General features: G+C 42.3%; 1 protein-coding gene across 2 annotated transcripts; it reads left to right on the forward strand.

Moving 5' to 3' along the window:
• Nucleotides 1–1038: 1038 nt before the first annotated feature.
• Nucleotides 1039–22324, forward strand: ephx3.S (epoxide hydrolase 3 S homeolog). 2 transcript variants are annotated; one of them, XM_018254986.2, is made up of 8 exons: nucleotides 1039–1276; nucleotides 1712–1983; nucleotides 3595–3680; nucleotides 8285–8442; nucleotides 9359–9487; nucleotides 10593–10696; nucleotides 11435–11583; nucleotides 20522–22324. In XM_018254986.2, exons 1-8 carry the CDS (start codon nucleotides 1129–1131, stop codon nucleotides 20754–20756), a joined length of 1281 nt encoding a protein of 426 aa, XP_018110475.1. In that variant the 5' UTR covers nucleotides 1039–1128; the 3' UTR covers nucleotides 20757–22324. The 2 variants fall into 2 exon arrangements, with proteins under 2 accessions (XP_018110475.1, XP_018110476.1); XM_018254987.2 differs by lacking the exon at nucleotides 1039–1276 and adding an exon at nucleotides 1280–1349.
• Nucleotides 22325–23913: the final 1589 nt, after the last annotated feature.

Genomic DNA, 23913 nt, shown 5'->3' on the forward strand with positions numbered 1-23913 from the left:
GGCGTGTTGGTGTGGCTCAGTGCTCGCAGCCTTGCACAGTTGCATTGAAGAATCACATTAAAGATATTCTTTCTGTACTGTGAAGCTTCCTGCTGGCACAGCCAGGTACAGATTTGGGGGTCATATTTTTATATTTTTTAATGTTGCTGCTGGGCAGGTACATAGATACTTGGGGTGGGGCAGTATGATTTGATTTATTTATGGCTGCTGCAGCTGGCACAGGTAAAGATTGGGGGCAATATAATGACTGCTGGGCTTGTGTGCCAGGTACAGGGGGCAGTATGATGGATGGCTGCTGGGCTTGCTGGCAGAGGTACAGGGGGGCTGTATGATGGATTCTTTATTTAAATATCGTCATGGTAAGGTGGGAAATGGCAATGCTCGACAGGGGGCGCTGATTCAAGCTCTTGCCTAGGGTGCCAAACTACCCTGGCCCGGCCCTGTTTACCTGCTATCCCACAGTCACACTCCCTTCCCAGAGACTATTATCCCACTGTTACTATAGGCACCATCTCTCCCGACTTTACCTGCTATCCAACAGCCATGGTCCCTTCCCAAAGACTATCATTCCACTGTTACTATATAAGCATCATCTCTTCCTATTTTACCTGCTATTCCACAGTCACAGTCCCATCCCAGAGAGACTACTATCCCACTGCTACTACAGGCATCATCTCTCCCGTCCCTACTATACCTGCTATCCCGCAGACGAAGTACTAATTGTTTAATATTGAGCACAGCTAATAGGCAATAGGCAGCCTCCCTAGTCATTTGTGCACAATTCACATAGCATTGACAAGTATGTAGTCTTTTACTGGTACTAGCTATAACAACATCAAAGTAAAATATCTAAATACGAAGATAGCAAATAAAAAAACAATAGCCAATCTAAGTAGCTCTGAGAAGTGCCGGATTGGTTAGTATTCCCAAGGGATGTTACCGGAAAAATAAAGTCTTTTCATAGGCTACTCTTGCTGTCAATCAATGCTAAGCCCGTATATTCGAACAAAAAGCCTGACCCCCGCCTTCAAGCCAATCAGCTTCTGATTCGCTTGACCCCCCCCCACATGTGAACTTTACTCTACTGCGCGACCTAGCGCTGACACCTATGGAGCTCAAACAAACGTGATGGGGTATATAAAAGAGCCAATGGAATGCGGGAATGCGTTATACATGACGGACAGACACTACGTTTGGCCAATGATAACACTCGAAAGAAAGGACACGGGGCGGAGATTGTTTGTTGTCCTCTGTGCTGAAGGAGAGGCGGTAACAGGTGATGTATTGGTGGAGGAAAGAGTCTAACCTGTGCATAGCTTCAGGCTTTCTAATCCTGTATGGGATTGACTGTATGTGTATTGCTAATAATGCCCTTAATCTTGTGCAGATCATGAGATCATTTGCTTTACATGTGATTTTTCCCACCAGCTGGAACTACAAGCTCCAGCTGCTCCAGGATTAATGATGGATGGAATAGTTCAGCAAAAGATGTAGAGTTGTTGACGTTGCAGTGTGGAAAACTATGGTTAAATGCACAGTCCGTTCAACTGCAATGAAATCATTGTTCTGCAGGGCATTCTGGTGCTTTGTGCCTATGGACATCATTCTATTTAGGAATACAGAAATACAATGGCGAATGATTTACATCCATATACTGATTTTGTCATGCAAAGGCCAAGACATTCTAACAAATGTAACTCTTTCTCTCCAGGTCCATGTGGAGAACTTGGAGGTGAAGCCATGCAGCTTTATCTGTCCCGCCTTCTCCTGATCGTGACAAGGACTGCCTTGCGGGTGACTGGAGTCTTGTTCTGGGTCCTGGTATATTTCGCAGCGCTGCTGGCAGCTGTCTCCTATCTGCCTGATGCCTTACGGCTACTGACTCGGGGCCCACTTAGCGCATTTTGCTGGGGACCCCGCCAGGCTGCTCCTCCATGTCTGACAAACAACGTTCATGGGCAGCACGGATACATCAGGATAAAGGTATGGATGCCTAGTAGAGAGGGGAGGCTCAGATAATTGAGTTATTCTTGGAATAAGACCCATGATGCCAAATGCTTAGTAGAAATGTCAGAGTTACTGGGGCTTCTTTACCAGCACTGGTCAAAGTTGCACCTGGACAGTAACCCATAGTAACCAATCAGATTTTTGCTTTCACTATTCTTCCTCCAGCTGGCTGAAAAAGCTAACAATTGATTGGATGCTATGGGTTACTACCCAGGGTGGAAAAATGGCCCCTGCTATGCTCATTAATATTGAAACCACGGACCATAATCAAGCCTGGAGTTAGTAAATAAATGCCCTCATAACAAGGGAATGGGAGCCTCCTATCTAATTGGGGAATTTACATAAATCAGGGATGTCCAACTTGAAACCCACCATCAGGAGGCTTAAAACCAGTGACATCAAAAGTTTTTTTTTGTTTTTTTTTTAAAAAATCGTTTCTACATAACGAAAAAAAACCACCAAGTCACATTTAAATTTGCAAAGGCTTGATAAAGGGCCCTGTGTGGCCCGAAACGTTGCCATGTTTTGAAGTCTGCAATGAGCCAATAAAAATCACTTTTTGCATCACTAAAACGGATTTGTGTGCTACAGCAACTTTGAACTTTGTTGTAACTGTGCTGGCTGTTAGCAGGGGGCCTTATGTGCTGTTTAGCACCAGACACCTGAAAAGGTCTGTGGAGTAACAGGTGAGCGCTCTAATTTCTGTGTGGAATTTAAATTCGCAAAGTCTTTATTAAGAAATAAACGTACCAATTCTCCACTTGCGCTCCTCTTCAGAAACGACGACAGGGCGACGATCCATCGTTCGGCAATCAATTTCTCCTGCCTGCCTTCTATAGGAGATAGCCAGGGAGGAGAAATCGACCGTTGCACGATGGATAGTCGCCCTGTCGCCGTTTTTGAAGAGGAACGCAAGCGGAGAATCGGTAAGTTAATTCTTAATAAAGTTAAAAGTGTCTTGATGTGTTTTTTTTCGTTAAGTACAAAAAAATTTTTTAAACATTTTTTTATGTTACTGGTCCTTTAAGGGTGACTGATTGGTTGCTACTTTGATTCGTAAGTAAAAAGTATCCAACGTCTGTTCAAATTATTACTCTGTTCCCACGCTATTTTCTCTCCTGTGATACTGGGAGCCCAGGGCAAATACCCTATAACTAGCCCTGACTTTAATGTTCAAGGCTAGGAAGATTTGACCGTACCCAGGTTGCTAATGGGCTAGTCTTGCCAGCAGGTTGTTGGTCTATTCATGGACCTAAAATGCTTCCCCCCTCCACCAATATCTGTCCGGAACTCGTATTCATCAGGAAGACTAAATGCTGTTGGGTGAGGACCTCATTATACAGTGGATATGGTCCTTTCCCAAAGAATTGCACATGGCCCCCATGATCTGATTGTTGGGTTGGCCCAAGGTTGAATCAGCCCTTTTTGTCCCACCCACCATTTTGGCAAATATTTGCTTCTCTGGGTACCTTGCTAAAAATGAGCAGATCTACCTGTTTAAGGCCAGTGTGTGAGAATACGGCTGCTGTAGTGAATGGAATCACTGGTTTTCCACTGGTTATTTGTAGCTCTTTTTATCTCCTATAGGATTCTGGAATTCGCTTCCATTATGTTGCTTCAGGAGATAAGAGGAACCCCTTAATGTTGCTCCTTCATGGCTTCCCTGAGAACTGGTAATTTAACATTGCTTTATTTACCTGCTGTACAGTTACAGTTTACAGTGGGGCTACCCAGGAGGTTTCTATAAGGGGAACTGGGCTTCAGAGTAAAGACAGTCTATTAATGAGGTGCTCTGCCAGGGATAGAATTGTAGGAAGGTTAAAGTGGTTGTTCACATTGGAATTAAATGTTAGTATGATGTAGAGAGGGATATTCTGAAATAATTTATAGTTGGTTTTCATTTTTTATTATTTGTGGTTTTTGAGTTATTTAGCTTTTTATTCAGTAGTTCTCCAGCAATTTCAGCAATTTGGTTGCAAAGGTTCAAATTACCCTAGCAACCATGCATTGATTTGAATAAGGGACTGGCATGTGAATTGGAGAAGACTTGAATAGAAAGAGAAGAAATAAAAATTAGCAATAACAATACATTTGTAGATTTACATAGTATTTGTTTTCAGGTGGGTTCAGTGACCCCTCATTTGAAAGCTGGAAAGAGCCAGAAAAGAAGACAAATCATTAAAAAACTATAAAAAATAAATAATGAAGATCAGTGGAAAAGTTGCTTAGAAATGTCCATTCTATAACATACTAAAGGTAAACTTAAAGTTGAACCACCCCTTCAAGTCCTATTTTAACCCCAGAAATGAACTGATATGATCTTACGCAGACTGGTTCTCTGAGCACTTTTGCAATATACATTACCTTTTAGTGGTCACCACCTTAGGGTTAACTGATTCCAGGAAGGGCACAGCCAGTTAGCAGTTTTGACACTCTGCCCTTTAAAGAGAGCTAATGAGCAAAAAGCCTGGTATTAGGAGTGTAAAACTGCTAATATCTCAGAAACTACTACAAATGCAGGTAAACAGCACATGTGCCCTGAGAAACGTAACATAAGTCATTCCTTGATTTTAGATGAACAGGCCTGGACTGGGAGTCAAAATAGGCCCTGCCATTCCAAGTACACAGAGGCCCAAACAGCCCCCTACCAGCCCAAAACAGCTTCCTACCAGCCCACTATATGGTAACTTTCTATGGAACTATACAGCAGCCCCTCTGGCATTTGCCAGAACCCACAGATTGCCAGTCCGGGCCTGGATATGAAGACTCATATTGTGCCTTTCTACTTTTCAATAGTCTATTTTCAATACAGTCACTATTATTTCTGTCAATAAGTAAATAGTCTTTAAAGGAGAACTAAACCTTAAAAATGAATATGGCTAAAAATGTCATATTTTATATACTGCACCGGCCTAAAGTTTCAGCTTCCTAATAGCAGCAATGATCCAGGACTTAAAACTTGTAACAGAGGGTCACCATCTTGGAAAGTGTCTGTGACACTCACATGCTCAGTGGGCTCTGAGCAGCTGTTGAGAAGCTAAGCTTAAGGGTCGTTGCAAATTATCAAGCAGAAAATGAGGTTGGCCTGTAATATAAGCTGATGCTACAAGGCTGATCATTTAATTTTGATGCTAATTGCACTGGTTTATGTGCTGTAATTATCTGTATTAATTACTAATCAGCGTTATATGGTTGTAACATATACAGAAAAGGCAAATGTGCTAAATCAATTCTTTTATTCAGTGTATACAATAGAGGAGTCTGAGTTCCCAGACTCACTTCATAGCTGAAGTACAAAAAAGGGGGGTTGTGGGTGCACTCCTAAGGCCATATAAGAACATATTTAAGTACAATAATCCCCTGTCTAAATAATGCAATGAAAATGCAAGTGCATGTATTTAAAAAGAAAAACAGGGTTTATGATCATAAAGTTGATAGGGACCACCGTATGGGGGTTTACCTTGACGTGGTATGGTGGCTTAACTTGTTTACCTGTAATCAAAATATAAAAGGTCATATACCTCTCTGCTTAACAGCATTACTTGGAGTAAAAATCTCCTGAAGCTTGGTTTCAATTTGTGGACTAGATCCTCCCCCGTCACCTGCATATGCGGCTTTTAAAAGGGAGACTGCCCAAACCAATGCCCATTTTTAAAAAAAATTTGATAATGAAGAGACTATAATAAACGCAAAGTAAAGCTGTATATTAATACCGACCTTCCTTTATATTTATCTTTTTTTCCCTAACGGGATCAACCGTTATTTTTACTGGCCATGTGGCAACTCTAGCTGTAAGTCCCTTTGGGCATGCATAACTGGGACCAGGGAACCTGTCCAGAACTTAGTGCAACTGCATAGCTAGTTCCCAAGAGCAGAGTGGTTCACCCGGGAACTCAGAAAGACGTGACCGTAAGTTCGGGTTGTGGGTGCACTCCTAAGGCCATATAAAAACATATTTAAGCACAATAATCCCCTGTCTAAATGATTCAATGAATAGGCAAGTGCATGTATGCTTTTCCTTTTTCATTTCTGTTCACATCTATACCCACACCTGTACTTATACCTATAATCACACACATACACGCACAAGTGTGCACCTATATATATATATATATATATACACAACTTTACTTTGCCTTTATTATAGTCTCTTCATTATCACATTTTTTTTAAAAATGGGCGTTGGTTTGGGCAGTCTCTCTTTTAAAAGCCGCATACACAGGTGGCGGGGGAGGATCTAGTCCACAGATTGAAACCAAGCCTCAGGAGATTTTTACTCCAAGTAATGCTGTTAAGCAGAGAGGTATATGACCTTTTATATTTTGAGTAAACAAGTTAGGGACCACCGTATGGGGTTTACCCTGACTTGGTATGGTGGCTTATCAACTTTATGATCATAACTTTGTAACAAAAAACCCTGTTTTTCTTTTTTAAATACATGCACTTGCATATTCATTGAATTATTTAGAAAGGGGATTTTTGTACTTAAATATGTTTTTATATGGCCTTAGGAGTGCACCCACAACCCCCCTTTTTTCACTTCATAGCTGCACTGATGGCTCAGCTCAATGTACTCAGTGGCTGACTCAGGATATGATTCAAAATGCCTTAATAAAAATGTAAACTAGGCATCAGGGCTAGATGGCATACACCCCCTGGTTCTAAGACAACTAAGTTCAGTTTTAGACCGGCCCCTATTTTCTCAGATTCGCTTTCATCTGGGATGGTATCTATGGATTGGAGAAAAGCTGATTCTAATAATTAAAAAGGGATTCGGATCTCAGCCTAGCAATTATAGACCAGTAAGTTTGACATCTGTGGTGGGCAAATTATTTGAAGGCTTGTTAAGGGAACACACTCAAAATTTTGTCCTAGTAAATGGTATCATAAGCAGCAATTAGCATGGCTTTATGAAGGATAGGTCATGTCAGTCAATGTCAGTCAGCAATGTCAGTCAGCATCAAGGGCAAATAAGGTCTTGAGCTGTATTAAAAGGGGCATGGATTCACGGCAGGAAGGGGTCATTCTTCCACTGTATAGAGCACGGGTAAGGCCCCATCTAGAATATAGTGTACAGTTTTGGTCTCCAGCCCTCAAACAGGACATTATTGTACTAGAGAGGGTACAGAGAAGGCAATTAAACTGGTAAAAGGTATGGAAAATCTTCGCTATGAGGAAAGACTGGCCAAGTTGGGGTTGTTCACACTGGAGAAGGGGTGATATGATAATCATATTTATTTACCAGTAGGTCTTTCCAGCTGACACAAGGTCAACCATTTCGTTTAGAAGAAAAGTGGTTCCACCTAAATATTCAGGTTTTTTTTACAGTGATAGCTGTGAAAATGTGGAATTCTCTCCCTGAATCAGTTGTACTGGCTGATACATTATATAGCTTTAAGAAAGGGTTGGTTAGCTTTTTAGCAATGAGGGAATAAAGGGTTATGGAAGTCATAGTACAAGTTGATCCAGGGACTAGTCAGATTTCCATTTTGAAATCAGGAAGGAATTTTGTCCCCGTCTGAAGCAAATTAGAGAGGCTTCAGATGGGATTTTTTGCCTTCCTCTGAGGCAAATTGGAAAGACTTCAGATGTTTTCTTTTTTTTGCCTTCCTCTGGATCAACTGGCAGTTAGGCAGGTTATAAAAGTTAAATGTTTGAACTTAATGTATGTGTGTCTTTTCTTCAACCTAACTTACTATGTTACTATGTTATATTGTAGGTATGCACCGAATCCACTATTTTGGATTCGGCCGAACCCCCGAATCCTTCTGAAAAGATTCGGCCGAATACCGAACCAAATCCAAATCCTAATTTGCATATGTAAATTAGGGGTGGAAAAGGGAAAACACTTTTTACTTCCTTGTTTTGTGACAAGAAGTCACGCAATTTCCCTCCCCAGCCCTAATTTGCATATGCAAATTAGGATTCGGTTCAGCCATGCAGAAGGATTTGGCCGAATCCTGCTGAAAAAGGCCGAATCCTGGCGGAATCCCGAACCAAATCCTGGATTTGGTGCATCCCTACTATATTGTGATATTAATATTCTATATATACAGTATATTTTGCTCAGTAAGTGACAGCAGCACAGAGCATGTGCAGTGAATCAGCAGAAAATAAGATGGAGAGCTACTGGGGCATCTTTGGAGACACAGATCTTCCTTGCTAAAGGGCTGTGGTTGCGTTGGGCTGGTACACAAGCACAACATTTCTGCCCTACTTTTTTAGTTAGGCTGTAGTTCTCCTTTAATATTATTATCGCTCCTTTCATGTGGGAAAGGTACTCTTGGAGGTACCAGCTGGATGAGTTCTCTAATGCATATCGGACAGTCGCCATAGACCTCAGGGGATTTGGAGGATCCGACGCCCCCTCCAGGCTGGAAGATTACAAAATGGAGATCCTACTTCAAGACTTAAAGGAACTTATCAGAGGACTTGGTAAGGATTCCCTATGGTCAGCTTCTGGCACTCATTTAACAAGGTGCTGCAGCAATGGTAGAACCAGACTTCATATTATTTCATTGTGGGATGTAAGTAGTGAAGTAGGTGTGCTAGAGCAGCCTATCACATGAGAGTGACTGCCAGCGGCATATTTACAGGGGCTGCAGCTACTGGTGGTGGGAGTTTCATTTGCTAAATACATAGATATGTGAGTGTTATGATGTTCTCCTCATTGCTTTGTCTCCCCATGCTCCTGCCCCTGAATGAGAGTGTATGCAGCAGCCTTAAAGGAACAGTTCAGTGTAAAAATAAAAACTGGGTAAATAGATAGATTTTGCAAAATAAAAAATGTTTCTAATATATTTAGTTATCCAAAATGCTTTCAGCTCTCTAACTCTTAGTTAGTCAGTGACTTTAAGGGGCCACATGGGACATAAATGTTCAGTGAGTTTGCAATTGGCCCTCAGCATGCAGCTCAGATTCAAAACAGTTATGACCCATGTGCCCCCCCCCTCAAGTCACTGATTGGTTACTTCCTGGTAAGCAATCAGTGGAAACAAAGAGAGCTGCAAAGCAGGAAGTAGTGTTCTGTTCTGTTTTGTTTCACATCCCGTCACCCCAGCCTTTATATATTACATTTTTGACTATATTAGAAACATTTTTTATTTTGCACAGCCTATCTATTTACCCAGTTTCTTGTTTTTACATCGAACAATTCCTTTAAAGTCACATGACTGCAGCTGACAGATGGAGTTAGGCTGGTGGGTAATTTGTCTGGAACATTGACCGGGTGTATTTCATGCCTGAACACAGAGTGACTACACACATTCCCAGTAGACAGATTGGGTGCTTGGTGCTGGCACACATATCACATTGTAAAGGACTGTTTATAATACTCTGCTTTTAAATTCAGGTTACTCATGCTGCGTGCTGGTTGGCCACGACTGGGGAGGCACTTTAGCTTGGACTTTTGCTGTTCGACACCGTGATATGGTCACCCACCTCATCGTCATGAATGCACCTCATCCTTCGGCTTTCCATGGTGATCCTATGACCCATACAATACACAGGGTAGCACTAGGACATGCACTGCCTTAAAATACTCCTAATCCTAGAACACAGAGCATCCTCTCAGACTTAGCTACCACTTTTATAGGACAGAAATGAATATGGTTAAAAATGCCATATTTATATACAGAACTTATTGCACCAGCCTAAAGTGTCAGCTTCTTCAGCAATGATCCAGGACTTTAAACTTGTCGCAGGGGGTCACCATCTTGGAAAGTGTCTGTGACACTCACATGCTCAGTGTGCTCTGAGCAGCTGTTAAAAAGCTAAGGGATGTCACAAATGATCATGCTGAAAATGAGGTTTGTTTGTAATATAAGCTGATGCTACAGGGCTGATTATTAAATTCTGATGCTAATTGCACTGGTTTCTGTGCTGCCATGTAGTAATTATCTGTATTAATTACTAATCAGCCTTATAATGTGTACTGTATATTGTGAGTGAGTCCCTAAGCTCAGTAAGGGACAGCAGCACAGAGCATGTGCAGTGAATCAGCAGAAAATAAGATGGGGAGCTACTGGGGCATCTATGGAGACACAGATCTTTACTGCTAAAGTTCTGCGGTTGCTGTGGGCTGGTACAGAAGCTCAAACCATAATATACAACATTTATAGCCTACTTATTTAGTTAAGCTTTAGTTCTCCTTTAATAGTCTTTGTAGTAATATTGGCACCTGGAACAAGAAAATCTGATTGAGTTTGAACTTTAACTTGTCTTCTAAACAAAGTAGTTGCTACTTAAGCTAAGACAGGATCCTCAATCTTTTATTACTGAGCAACATTCAGATGTAAAAAGAGTTGGGGAGCAACACAAGCATGGAAATGTCCCTGGGGGTGCAAAATAAGTGGTTTGATAGGCCAACAGGAGGGTCTGTTTGGCAGTACACCTGATTTTTATGCAACCAAAACTTGGTTCCAAACTAGAAAGCCACAGATTGGGGATCACTAAAATAAGATTTTACAAGAAGCAATGTAAGTCCGGTAGTGCCATCTAGTACAAGGGTATAGAATGTTGTGGGCTGTAAGTGAAAGTCTGTTCTACTATTGACATTTAATAATGGATTGTTCTTCTCTTCTCAGATTATGTGCTCTCTCATCCTTCTCAGCTGTTCTCCTCCCGTTATGTCTTCCTCTTCCAGCTCCCCATAATTCCTGAAATCCTTCTCTCTTTGCGAGATTTTGAGGTAAGGAGTATACCAGTCGTATGACACTTGTTTTGACCACTAGAAGGCAATGTTTTATTGAGGTCTATTGTGAAAACCAGGAATCAGAGTCTGATTTTGATTGACCGATCTTATAAATCTTTTGGGGGACATCTAGTGACATCTAACACAATATATGTCTCCAGCACAAACCTTGCACGTAGAGAGACTGGATTTCAGTTAGTTAGTTATTTTGAAAATGTTTCCTCAAATATATCTCGACAAAGGGTGTCCCCTCCCCAAAGGCTGTACCTAACTGTCAGTCAAATCTGAGTCCTGACACCTGCATGGAGAGAGACAAAATGCTATGGTAGTAGGGAGTGAAGATTAATTAATCATTTCAGAAATGGTGCAGAATTTAGTACGTTTTTTTATTTCAGTATGATGAAGCTTATATAAAATTTTAATTTTTGCCATAGTTCCCCTTTATCGTGCTACTGGCATCCCAGTTTAAAGGGATATTGTACCAAACAATTATACATTGTCCATATACAAAGTGCTACCTATATTATGATCCATAAGAGTTTAAGGACCACCTGAACTTCCAACCCACCTCATTTTTAAATAACGATCTTTTCATTAGGTTGGTTTTATTTCCGGAGGCAAGGGATTATGTGTGCAGGATAGTGTCATTTATGCCTTATTTGTTCTGTGCTAATACCTGGCTATCTAATTGCAGTCATAGCCATACATTAATATGTTCTTCCAATCTCCTTGCAGCACATAAGGAAACCAATGACGGATGCCACTCTTGGGATACAGAATGTGGAGTGCAAGCTGAGTAATGAAGAGATAGAGTCCTATGTATACTACCCATCCCAGAAAGGAGCCCTGACACCTCCACTTAACTACTACAGGAACCTTTTTGGGTGAGAGCAGCAGGTCCACACATGATGCCCATGGAGATTGTATTTTGTAATTCCCCCCCCCCCGGGCTTCATCCAGTGTATAGCAGGTGGGGCTGTACACTTCCATTACCCATGGACAAAAGTTTATTAGCCGCAGGAGAGCCTTGTACAATACTTTCCTTTTTACACTGCTCTGGATGAGAGAGGTTAACTGTTATCCATTGAATTAGATGAGAAGATTTTCCCAGCAGGGGATACAGTGTTGCCCATTTGAGATTTTGAATAAGGTTTAGAATGGTCCCCTGCAGTTGATTGAGACTGGTATGATACAGAATGATGTCAATAACGGGTGTGCTCCATTCAGGGGATCAACCTGCAGGTGAAAAGTGAAATTGGGTCTGTCACTCATAATCTGAAAGCAATCTCACGGCAGGGGGATTTTAAGATACCTTTAAGGGCCATGGCCCACGGTGAGGGAGAAGCACCATATGTGCTGTCAGGTAACCAAACCTGACGTCAAAGTCAATATTTTCTGAAAACTACTCTGACCAAATGCGCACAGGTTTTTTTTCTTATTTATCAATACAGTTTCCCGAAAATTTTCTTTGTACAAAAAACCCCAGAAAAAATAGTGAAAAAAAACGAATTGTACAAATTTTTCAGATTTTTCCCCCGAAAACAAATTTTTGGCCGAAAACCACAAAATCTTTGGATTATTGGAAGATCAGTGCAGATCAAGATATCTTTGGGACTTCTCCCTTTGACTTATATATAGCTTCGGAAGGTCTGAGATGCCGAATTTTCAGATTCTGACTTTTGTCTCATCTAAATTGGGGGACACAGGTACCATGGGGATGAAGATCCTGCAGCTTGGAGAGTAGACACAAAGATGTTAACGGTGACTCCCCCTCCTGCTCTGGGCTTCATACCCTGCCTCCTCCTACCATCTCCAGTTTCTTTGTGTCCTCAGAAGAAGACACAGAAAATTGGTGGCAGGAGCAATTGATCTGAACTTCGATGGAGATCATGCCTCATCAGCCAGATAGTTTTCAGCAACTTTAATAAAAAAAAAAGAAAGAGATGCCTTCCAGCTCTATGGAGGCTGCAGGCAAAGCCTGACACACCTGATACACAGGGAACGTTCCTTTTCTGGGCACAAGCACTCTGTCTGAACTGGTAAGGATTTTTCCAACCCCCCATCCCCAGCTTACGGCCTTTTCTGTTGGTTTTCCTAGGAGTCGTCCAAGACCTATCAAATGCAGAGGTCATCCAACCCGTCCCAAGGTCAGACAGAAGGAAAGGGTATTATTCAAACTTTTTCATCGTATCCAAGAATTACCGTTCCTACAGACCGGTGCTAGACCTTAAGACCCTCAACCTTTTCGTCAAAACTTACCACTTCAAGATGGAATCAATCCAATCAGTGCTGATGTCCATGGAGGACCATAAAATGGTGACGGTGATAGACATAAAGTATGTATACCTGCACATCCCCATTCACCCAAATCACCACAGATTCCTGAGGTTCTATGTAGCAGGGAACCACTGGCAGTTTGGCCTATCGTCAGCGCCCCGCATCTTCACAAAGGTAATGGTGGCAGCATTATCGGAACTGGGATTGAGGGGCATAAGGGTTATCACCTATTTGGACGAAATTCTAGTGAACGCCCCTTCATTAGAGATAGCCAACAGCTGCACATCTCAGGTGCTACAGACACTGATTCACTTGGGGTGGTTAATCAACTACCACAAATCCAATCTGATCCCAGCACAGAAAACCATTTCCCAACCACTCATGGACGGTGGTAACAACAGATGCCAGTCTACATGGCTTGGGAGGAGTGCTGAACCAGAAAACAGTCCAAGGCCTTTGGAAACAATTGGAGAAATGTCTCCCGATCAATCTCACTAGAACATTGGACAGCTCTTTTACAAGGAAGACCAGTGCTGATACAATCAGGCAATGTGACAGCAGTAGCCTACATAACCCACTAAGGAGGCACCAGAAGTCAAGCTGGCAGAAGCAAAAGGAATCCTAACGTGGGCAGAAAAAAAAGTTGCAGCGATATCAGCCCTATATCTGCCAGGAGTAGACAACTGGATAGCGGATTATCTGAGCAAAGAAACACTAGATCAAGGAGAATGGAGCCTACACCCAGACGTGTTCCAAATTATAGTGAACAAATGAGGCCTCCCAGAGGTGGACTTGATGGTATCTCAATACAACCAAAAGGTTCCAAGGTTCGTAGCAAGAAGTGTCGACCCACAAGCAGTAGACGCCCTAGTGATTCCTTGGATATTCTCCCTAGCCTACTTCTTTCCACCCTTGGGTCTTCTACCACGGGTCACCAAGAAGATAACCATCCTTGTGGCCCCGCAGAGCGTGGTTTGCAGAGATAGTAGACATGGCGACAAAGGCTGCCATTGAGAGAAGACCTACTCACACAAGGACCGATTGTCCACCCGAATTCACATACAGTTAGGCCTATAAATCTTTGGACAGAGACTTTTTTTCTAATTTTTGTTCTGTACATTGCCACAGTGGGACTCAAAAGCAATTGGATGAATTAAAAAACTGAAAATAAAATGTCCATTTCTAATACTTGGTTGAAAACCCTTTACTGGCAATGACAGCCAGAAGTGTTGAACTCATGGACATCACCAGATTCTGGGTTTCCTCCTTTTTAATGCTCTGCCAGGCCTTTACTGCAGCTGTTGCTGTTTGTTTGTGGGCCTTTCTGTTCAAAGCTTAGTCTTCAACAAGTGAAATGCATTCTCAATTGGGTTCAGATCAGGTGACTGACTTGGCCATTTAAGAATATTCCACTTCCTCGCTTTAATAAACTCCTGGGTTGCTTTGGCTGTATGTTTTGGGTCATTGTCCATCTGTATTATGAAACGCCTCCCAATCAATTTGACTGGATCAGCTGGATTTAGCAGACAGTATTGTCTCTGAACACCTCAGAATTCATTCGGCTGCTTCATTTGGCACTGGGACACTAGTTTTTATCGATGATTTGACAAAGGACAGCCTGTGTCACATCATCGATACACTAGTGTCCCAGTGCTACTGGCAGCCATGCACACCCAAGCCATCACACTGCCTCCACCATGTTTTACATATGATGTGGCATGCTTTGGATCATGAGCTGTTCCACTCTTCTCTTTTTTTCTTGCCATAATTCTGGTAGAGGTTGATCTTGGTTTCATCTGTCCAAAGTATGTTTTTCCAAAACTCTGCTGGCTTTTTTAGATGGGTTTTTTTTTTTAGCAAATTCAAGTCTAGCCTTTCTATTCTTGATGCTTATGAGTTGCTTGCACCTTGCAGTGCGCCCTCTGTATTTACTTTCATGCAGTCTTCACTTTATGGAAGGCTTGTATATCGATACGCCTACCTCCTGGAGAGTGTTGTTCACTTGTTTGGCTGTTGTGAAGGGGTTTTTCTTTACCATGGAAATGATTCTGCGATCATCAACCACTGTTGTCTTCTGTGGACGTCGAGGTCTTTTTACGTTGCTGAGTTTATCAGAGCTTTCTTTCTCAGGATGTACCAAACTGTAGATTTTGCCACTCTTAATATTGTAGCATTTTCTTGGATGGGTTTTTGCAGCTCAATGATGGCTTGTTTCACCTGCATGGAGACTTCCTTTGACCACATGTTGTCTGTTCACAGCAAAATCTTCCACATACAAGCACCCCCCTCAAATCAACTCCAGGGCTTTTATCTGCTTCATTGATAATGACATAATGAAGGAATTGCCCACACCTGCCTATAAAATAGCCTTTGAATCAATTGTCCAATTGCTTTTGAGCCCCTGAAATGAAGTGATTGTGTTAAAAAAAAGGCTTTAGTTCCTCACATTTTTATGCAATCTTTTTGTTCAACCCACTGAATTAAAGATGAAAGTCTGCAGTTCAACTGCATCTGATTTGGTTCATTTAAAATTCATTGTGGTAATATATAGAACCAAAATTAGAAAAAAGTTGTCTCTGTCCAAAGATTTATGGGCCTAACTGTACCGGGGCTTTAATGGTGTGGCTCTTGAGGCCCTAATACTGGAGGCATCTGAAGCCCCCAAGGAGGCAATCCCTACCATGCTACGAGCGCGAAAGCCAGTATCGGCAAAGATTTACCACAGTGTGTGGAAACCGTTTATCGGATGGTGCGAAGCCAGAAATACAAATCTGCAGACGGCAGGGGAGGGAGACATTCTCTCCTTTCTCCAGGATGGTCTCACCCAGGGGATAGCATTGAGCTCTCTGAAAGGACAAGTATCAGCACTTTCCATACTCTTTCAGGAAAATCTGGCGATGAGCAACTATATTAAGACTTTTCTACAGGGGGCGACTAGACTAGTTCCCCCATATAAGTATCCTGTTCCCCCATGGGACCTGAACTTGGTTCTCTCAGTCCTACAAGAAGAACCTTATGAACCACTGGATTCTATTCCACTAGCCATACTGACAGGAAATGTAGTGTTCCTTTTGGCAATTACATCGGCCTGCAGAATTTCAGAACTGGCGGCACTATCATGCCAGTCATCATTATCCATTATGATAAAGTGATTCTCAGACCGACACCGGAGTTTCTTCCTAAGGTAGTATCACAATTCCAAGTCAATCAATATCCGATGGTCCCATCACTATGCCGAGAGCCGAAGAATCCACTAGAGAGGTGTCTAAACAAATTGGACGTGGTACGTGCAATCAAGTCCTACTTGGAGGCTACTAAATTGATCAGAAAAACAAAATCACTTTTCATTCTTCCAGAAGGCCAAAAAAGAGGTACGAGAGCCCAGAGCCGGAACTAGGGGTAGGCAGAAGAGGCACGTGCCTAGGGCGCAAATGTGGGAGGGCGCCAGGCACCGTACCTCTTTTGCCACCTTACCCCTAGTAAGACGCTTCTTTCCCCGCCTGTGAGAGCAATCAGCACTTCCTAGACGTGTGCGCTCTTCTGCGCATGTGCGCACGGAAGCTCAACTTGTGCTCTTCAGCTCCCTAGAGCACGCGCACCCTTCAGAAGGGGCGATGTAGTCGGCCGGGTTGCCTTGGGCGCCGGCACTACGAGAGCCACTAAGTCAACCATAGCCGAATGGATTCGTTCCACCATCATCCGAGACTATACAGTGAAAGGCAGACTGCCTACCTTTCGAGTCCAAGCTCACGCTACACGCTCAATCAGTACCTCCTGGGCAGTTCGACATCAAGCCTCGGCCGAGCAGGTGTGTGTCGAGCCGCTACCTGGTACTCCCTACACACTTTCACCACACGCTTCTACAGTCTCCAACAGGAAGGTGTTACAGACTGAGCACCTGACAAGAGATACAAGTCCCGCCCTCAGGTGTTGCTTTGGGACATCCCCATGGTGCCTGTGTCCCCCAATTTAAGTAAGAGAAAGGAAGATTTTAGTACTCATAGTTGAATGCTTTTCTCTCATCCTATATTGGGGGACACAGGCCTTCCCTCCCTGTTAGATGATATACAAAGGTTGGTTTACCAAGGTTGGGCCATCCTAGGGTGCCCAAGTATGTTACAATTCTCCACGTTGGCGTTTTTTTCTAGTTAGAATAGTTTTGGTTATGGGGTGGGGAGACTCCTCTGTTTTGGGTTATCTGGGTGAGCTTACTCCTTCTTCGGTGAGAAACTGGATATGGTAGGAGGAGGCAGGGAATGAAGCTCAGAGCAAGAGGAGGAGTTACCGTTAACATCTTATTGTCCGCTCTCTAAACTGCAGTCTCTTCATCCCCATGGTGCCTGTGTCCTCCATTATAGGATGAGAGAAAAGGATTTAACGGTAAGTACTAAAATCTTCCTTTTCCATCCTCATGATATAATAAATCCCTAAAAATGTGTTGTTTTTTTTTAGAAAAAAATTGTATTTTACAGTAAAAAAACAATTTTTTGGGGTTTTTGTCATTCGTATTTTAATAAATAACCCCCTTAGTGTACTAACAATTGACTCTCATGGATGTAGCTTTACCTGTTGAGAAGTGCTACTATTTTTGTTGTAAGCAGTTCATTGGCTTGTGTACGGGGGCGTTTCAACACCCCAACATCTGGCTAGATATCTATCCGGCATATCAGACAAGGACTACACTAGTACACTCAAGCAGTTCCAGGGCTGGAACTAGGGGTAGGCAGAGTAGGCGGTTGCCTAGGGCGCCATCAGTGATGGGCGCATTTTAAAGAGGATTTTTTTTGGTTTTTCATTTTGGTTTTTTTAATCGCTTGTTTAAAATTTATTTATATAATCATGGCACTCAGAGTCTGGCAGAATCCACCTCCCACCTCACCTCCCTCGCCTTATCCCTCTTGCCGGCAAGTACTAGACAGCTGCTTCTGTCCAGTGGAGCAGACGACGTCCGTACGCATGTCACTAATGTCAATGACGCGGTGATGCCATTGGGTTTTCTCTGACGTAGCTGACAAACAGTTCACGCAAAAGAACTCTTTCTCCTGTCATTTCCCACGAGCGGCTTGTCCGTAGAGGTTTGTTTGAGAAGGGATAGGCCCGGGGCTGGAGCAGGGCATTTAATATTTGTTATTGGAGTGGTTGCGGGTTTGTGCAGTGGAAGGCGGCTGCGGGGACAGGTATGGGTTGATGCCTTTGCGCTCTATTCCTGCCGTTATGTTTAAATGGTTGGTGCCATTGTTCTGCTGATAGTAACACTTGGTTTCTCTGTAACAGAGGGGTTGGTAAGCGACCCCCACAAATACTAATAAACACACACACACAAAGGGGTCTCTATTATATCAACATGCAGCGTATGATTCTATAAGTCCTTCCAACTCCCTCTGCTGCCAGCAAATGCCCAACAGCAAGGGGTTAAAAGGGTTGTACCTTTAAATTAAAGGGGAACTATCGTGAAATGAAAATTTAATATAAGCTTCCTCATACTGAAATAAGAAACAAAATACAATCAATTAAATATTCTGTACCGTTTCTGAAACAATCAAGTTTATCTTCACTATTTCTCTCTCAGCATCTGTTTCTCTTCATTCTGTCTTCATGCAGCAGTTGGGTGTCAGATATTCATTGACAGTTAGATCTAATATATCTTATAGGGGGGCTCCTTTCCTAGCAGATGTATGAAAGCTTACCAGGGCCGGAACTAGGGGTAGGCAGAGTAGGCGGTTGCCTAAGGCTCCATCATTGAGGGGCGCATTTTAAAGCGAAATTTTTTTTTGTTTTGTTTTTAAGTGCTTATTTATTTATATAATAATGCCACCTATCGCCTCACCTCCCTCACCTTATACCTCTTGCTGGCAAGTGCTAGACAGCTTAAGAGCTGCTTCTGTCTGGTGTGGTGGAGCAGCGCAATGTGCGTACACATGTCACTGATGTCGATGATGATGTCAATGACGCACCAGAGGGAGGCAGAGAGCTTTCGGCCTGGCGCGTTGGTGTGGCTCAGTGCTCGCAGCCTTGTACAGTTGCATTGAAGAATCACATTAAAGATATTCTTTCTGTACTGTGAAGCTTCCTGCTGGCACAGCCAGGTACAGATTTGGGGGTCATATTTTTATATTTTTTAATGTTGCTGCTGGGCTGGCACAGGTACATAGATACTTGGGGTGGGGGCAGTATGAGTTGATTTATTTATGGCTGCTGCTGCTGGCACAGGTAAAGCTTGGGGGCAATATAATGACTGCTGGGCTTGTGTGCCGGGTACAGGGGGCAGTATGATGGATGGCTGCTGGGCTTGCTGGCAGAGGTACGGGGGGCTGTATGATGGATTCTTTATTTAAATATCATCATGGTAAGGTGGGAAATGGCAATGCTCGACGGGGGGCGCTGATTCAAGCTCTTGCCTAGGGTGCCAAACTGCCTTGGTCCGGCCCTGTGCAGTTCTATCCAACAGGGTCTCTGTCGGCCCTCATTATAATCTGACTATTTGTCATGGAGCCCAAGCTTACCAAATGAGCAGAGCAGTGTATGCCCAGCTTAAAGGAATTGTTCAGTATAAAAACTGGGTAAATAGATAGGCTCTGCAAAATAAAACATGTTTCTAATATAGTTAATTAGCCAAAAATTTAATGTATAAATGCTGGAGTGACTGGATGTCTAACATAACAGAACACTACTTCCTGCTTTGCAGCTCTCTTGGTTTCCACTGATCAGTGTTATATAATAAATGTTTTTTTACTTTTACCAATCTCAGTATATATCATTTTTTTGAAGAATCTCACATTTGAGCTTTGTTTTACTTTCAATTACAACCCAAAAACAGGTGCTTTTTAGGGCAATAATTCCAACCACAAGTCAAGTGCAGTTTGATCACCACAACCAGTACTAGACAGGATTTTAATTAGTAAACAATATAGCAGTTATGGGGCACAACATGTCACTGTGTTATTCAAGTCTTAGTTAAGGTGGATTTGATTCTTGTCAGGTTTTTCCTCCTATGCTGTAAAATATGGGACTCTCTGCACTTTGTACTACAGATAATTTTGTGCCCTACAGACTTTCCAAGGTCCATTAGGAAAGGAATGACAGGAGACAAAAGCACAGGGAGGGGGGCTGTGGAAGGGCTGGGAGTGAATGGAGAGACTGGATACAGAAAAGAGCCCAAAGTACAAAGGCATCTGGCACTTGGGTGGGTGGTCTTTGGTGCTCAGTGAGAAAATAGAAAGCACTGCATTAGTCATATATTTAAAGTAAGGCAATGTGGAAGGGGTTAATCCCTGGGACCACCTACTATGGCACAAAAGTGGATCCTTCTCTCATTTTCATGGAGTGCACATTTAGTAGCCTTTTGACCTTGAGTATCCAAAAAGCATCTGGCGGCCCAATAAAAAGGGAAGTGAATTTTAAATGAGCTGTAAGTATGATATAGACCAGGCAAGGGCAAGTAGACAACCTCTATATATTGTTAAAGTACAGCAACCCCCCCCCCCCCCCGGAAGTCTAAACAACTTGCAAATTGTCTTCTTTTTTTCTGTTCTTTTAATTCTGCAGATTTTTCCCGTTGAAGGCCCAGGATGTCCTTGTTCCAACTCTGCTTCTATGGGGGGAACACGACGCATTTCTGGAGGCTGCAATGGTGCCAGAGATGCAGCAGTATGTCCATGCACCGTTCAGAGCAGAAATCATAGCCAACGCCAGCCATTGGCTGCAACAGGACAGACCACAGGAAGTCAACAGGATCATCAGGGACTTCCTGAATGAAGATTTCCTTTTGCATAGGAACTGACACTCTAATGGGCATATGAATACTATGGGGCAGATTAATCAAGGGTCAAATTCAAAATTCAAATTTTGGAGTTTTTTATGGTCAAAACTGTCATTAGAGACCAGGCAGTTATTCAAATTCGATTCGAGTTTTTTTAAAAAAAATCGAATTCGATCTTTGAGATTTATCATACTCTGGCCCTATAAGAATTCAAATTCAACGATTCACCACCTCCTAAAACTAAAGACTAATTGCTGTTTAAATCAATGGGAGACATCCAGGGATCAATTTGGAGTTGTTTGTAGCCTTCCTGAATCGAGTTTTTGAAATTTGAATCAAATTTGATTCAAGGTTGCAGGTCGATTCTATTCACCCGACTTTAAAAAATTAGATTTTATTGATAAATTTCGAGTTTATGGGAGTTTTTAAAAAGCTCAAATGAATTTGAAATTTGACTCTTGATAAATGTGCCTCCCTGTATGGGTTCAGCTATGCTGGGACCTGATTGTGCTTGTGTGATTTATTTATTTATTTAAGCCTGGAGCTGATGGTGATTGGTGTGAATATTTAAATACATCAGCCTGGAGCTGACTTGCTTATTATAATTATGCACGTCAAACTCACAAATAATGCAACCAATGAGATTCTAAGGGGTTTTGCAGTTTTTCTGGGTTTTTTTTAGATAATTTTTGTTTGTTTGGCAGCTTTCCAATTTGCCGTTTTAAACTGCTATCCTGTTGCTAGGCTAACTGACCTAGCAACAAGGCCTTTGCTAGAGCATTATAATGAAGTTTTGATCATAGCTCTCTGACTGAAGCAAATAAAAAGGGGAATGCTAAGGAGTGGGGTGGCGAGGAAAAATATGGCTCCACCCACTTAAGTCCACACCCACTTTTTAAAGATTTTAACATGTTATTTATAAAAAAATGACATGTTTCTCCTAATAATATAATGATGCGCAAGCTAGGGGTCTCAAGTGTGACCCCCCATGCACATAGCTGCCTGCATTTATGAGAAAAAGTGCAGGTCCTTGAGAACAATAACCAGGATCTCTGAATTCATAATGCTGTACAGGAGAGGGCAGGAATTTAAATAACAGTAAAACAATCTAGCCTTCCTTACTGATCTGGGGAAGATTCCTAGCAATTTCTAGCTCAGTGGGCAGTTGATGCACCAGCAGGCAGGAATTGCACCCAATTTATTAATAGTCAGGTGCAGGCAAATCCCATAATAATGAGTGGGGTGGGATTCTGATCTTCATGTTGACCACCTGCCAAGCTTAAAATCACTTCAAAATCTTCAGAACTGCCAGTTTCATGTATTCCTAACACCTTTGAAGGAAACCAACAGAGCTTGCACTTAACTGCCCTGTAGGCTATGAAGGCTGCCTAACTGAAATTCATTGGGAGTACTGCACACGCTGTTCTGAAACATATTTGTTTATATGGGGATAAATGTAGTTTCTTGTTTTGTTTTATCTGCGTGGGGGGAGTTGTAAAAGCCAGGGGTTGTAGGACAACTGCCAGATCTTATTTTTGTATATATGTGTTAATATAATATCCAGACTGATTAAATGATGCCTTAATTCATATAGGCCTGCGTCTTTCTTTAACTCATTTATATGATCCGGATTCATTTATAGGCTTAATAGTGGTGCTAAGTAACATCCAGCACATGATAAGTAATGATACATTCTCTGCTTGGAGTAAGGTTCTTAGTGGGGTCCCTCAGGGCTCGGTATTGGGTCCACTTTTATTTAACTTGTTTATTAATGACTTAGGGGAGGGTATTGTAAGTAATGTATCAGTGTTTGCAGATGACACAAAACTATCCAGCCCAATTAATTCCAGCTAGGATGTGGTGTCCTTGCAACAGGATCTTGATAAACTGTCAAACTGGGCAGCTAAGTGGCAAATGAGATTCAATGTTGATAAATGTAGTCATGCACCTGGGATGTAAAAATATCCAAGCCACTTATACCCTTAACGGGACTGCACTAGGCAAATCCATTATGAAAAAGGACATTGGAGTCTTTGTAGATAATAAACTTGGCTGTAGCAAGCCATGCCAGTCAGCAGCATCAAGGGCAAATAAGGTCTTGAGCTGTATTAAGGGGCATAGATTCACAGGAGAAGGGGGTCATTCTTCCACTTTATAGAGCACTGGTAAGGCCCCATCTAGAATATGCCTTGCAGTTTTGGTCTCCAGGGCTCAAACAGGACATTACTGAATTAGAGACGGTCCAGAGAAGGGCGACTAAGCTGGTAAAAGGTATGGAAAATCTTAGCTATGAGGAAAGACTGGCCAAATTGGGGATGTTCATGCTGGAGAAGAGGCGCTTAAGGGGTGATATGATAATTATGTATAAATATATCAGGGGATCATATAATAATCTCACTTATGCTTTATTTACCAGTAGGTCTTTCCAGCTGACACAAGGTCACCCATTCTGATTATTAGAAAAAGGTTCCGCCTATATATTCGGAAGGGGTTTTTTACAGTGAGAGCTGCGAAGATGTTGAATTCTCCCCCTAAATCAGTCATACAGGCTGATATATTAGATCATTTTAAAAAGGGGTTGGATGGCTTTTTAGCAAGTGAGGAAATACAGGGTTATGGAAGCTCAGTACAAGTTGATCCAGGGACTAGTCCGATTTCCATTTTGAAATCAGGAAGGAATTTTGTCCCCGTCTGAAGCAAATTAGAGAGGCTTCAGATGGGATTTTTTGCCTTCCTCTGGATCAACTAGCAGTTAGGCAGGTTAAAATAGAGTTCATAGGCTGAACTTGATGTACGTGTGTCTTTTTTAAACCTAACTTACTATGGTACTATAATGCACCATTATGCAATTATATTTGCGCACAAATGTCACCTTGTTTTTCTTACAGGTTTTGTTACAATTTTAATAACTGGTACATGTTGTGCTAGATGCTACCTAGCAGAAACCCTATTAAGCTAGAATTCTGTGGGTAAAAAAACATGGTTATTTCAGTCCAAATGTGACACTTTGCACGTTTAACGACAGTCATAAAAGAGTCTTCCAGTCTCATCTTTGTGTTATGTGTTATGCTATGAGGCTACTGTGTGCCAGTGGATAATCCCAAATAGTGATGTGCAGGCCAGCCCGAAGGCTGCGGGTCGTGCGGGTTCAGGCCGACTTCCATAGTACGTCCTCGTA

The sequence above is a fragment of the Xenopus laevis genome, chromosome 3S, assembly GCF_017654675.1.
Source record: "Xenopus laevis strain J_2021 chromosome 3S, Xenopus_laevis_v10.1, whole genome shotgun sequence".
Classification (NCBI taxonomy): domain Eukaryota; kingdom Metazoa; phylum Chordata; class Amphibia; order Anura; family Pipidae; genus Xenopus; species Xenopus laevis.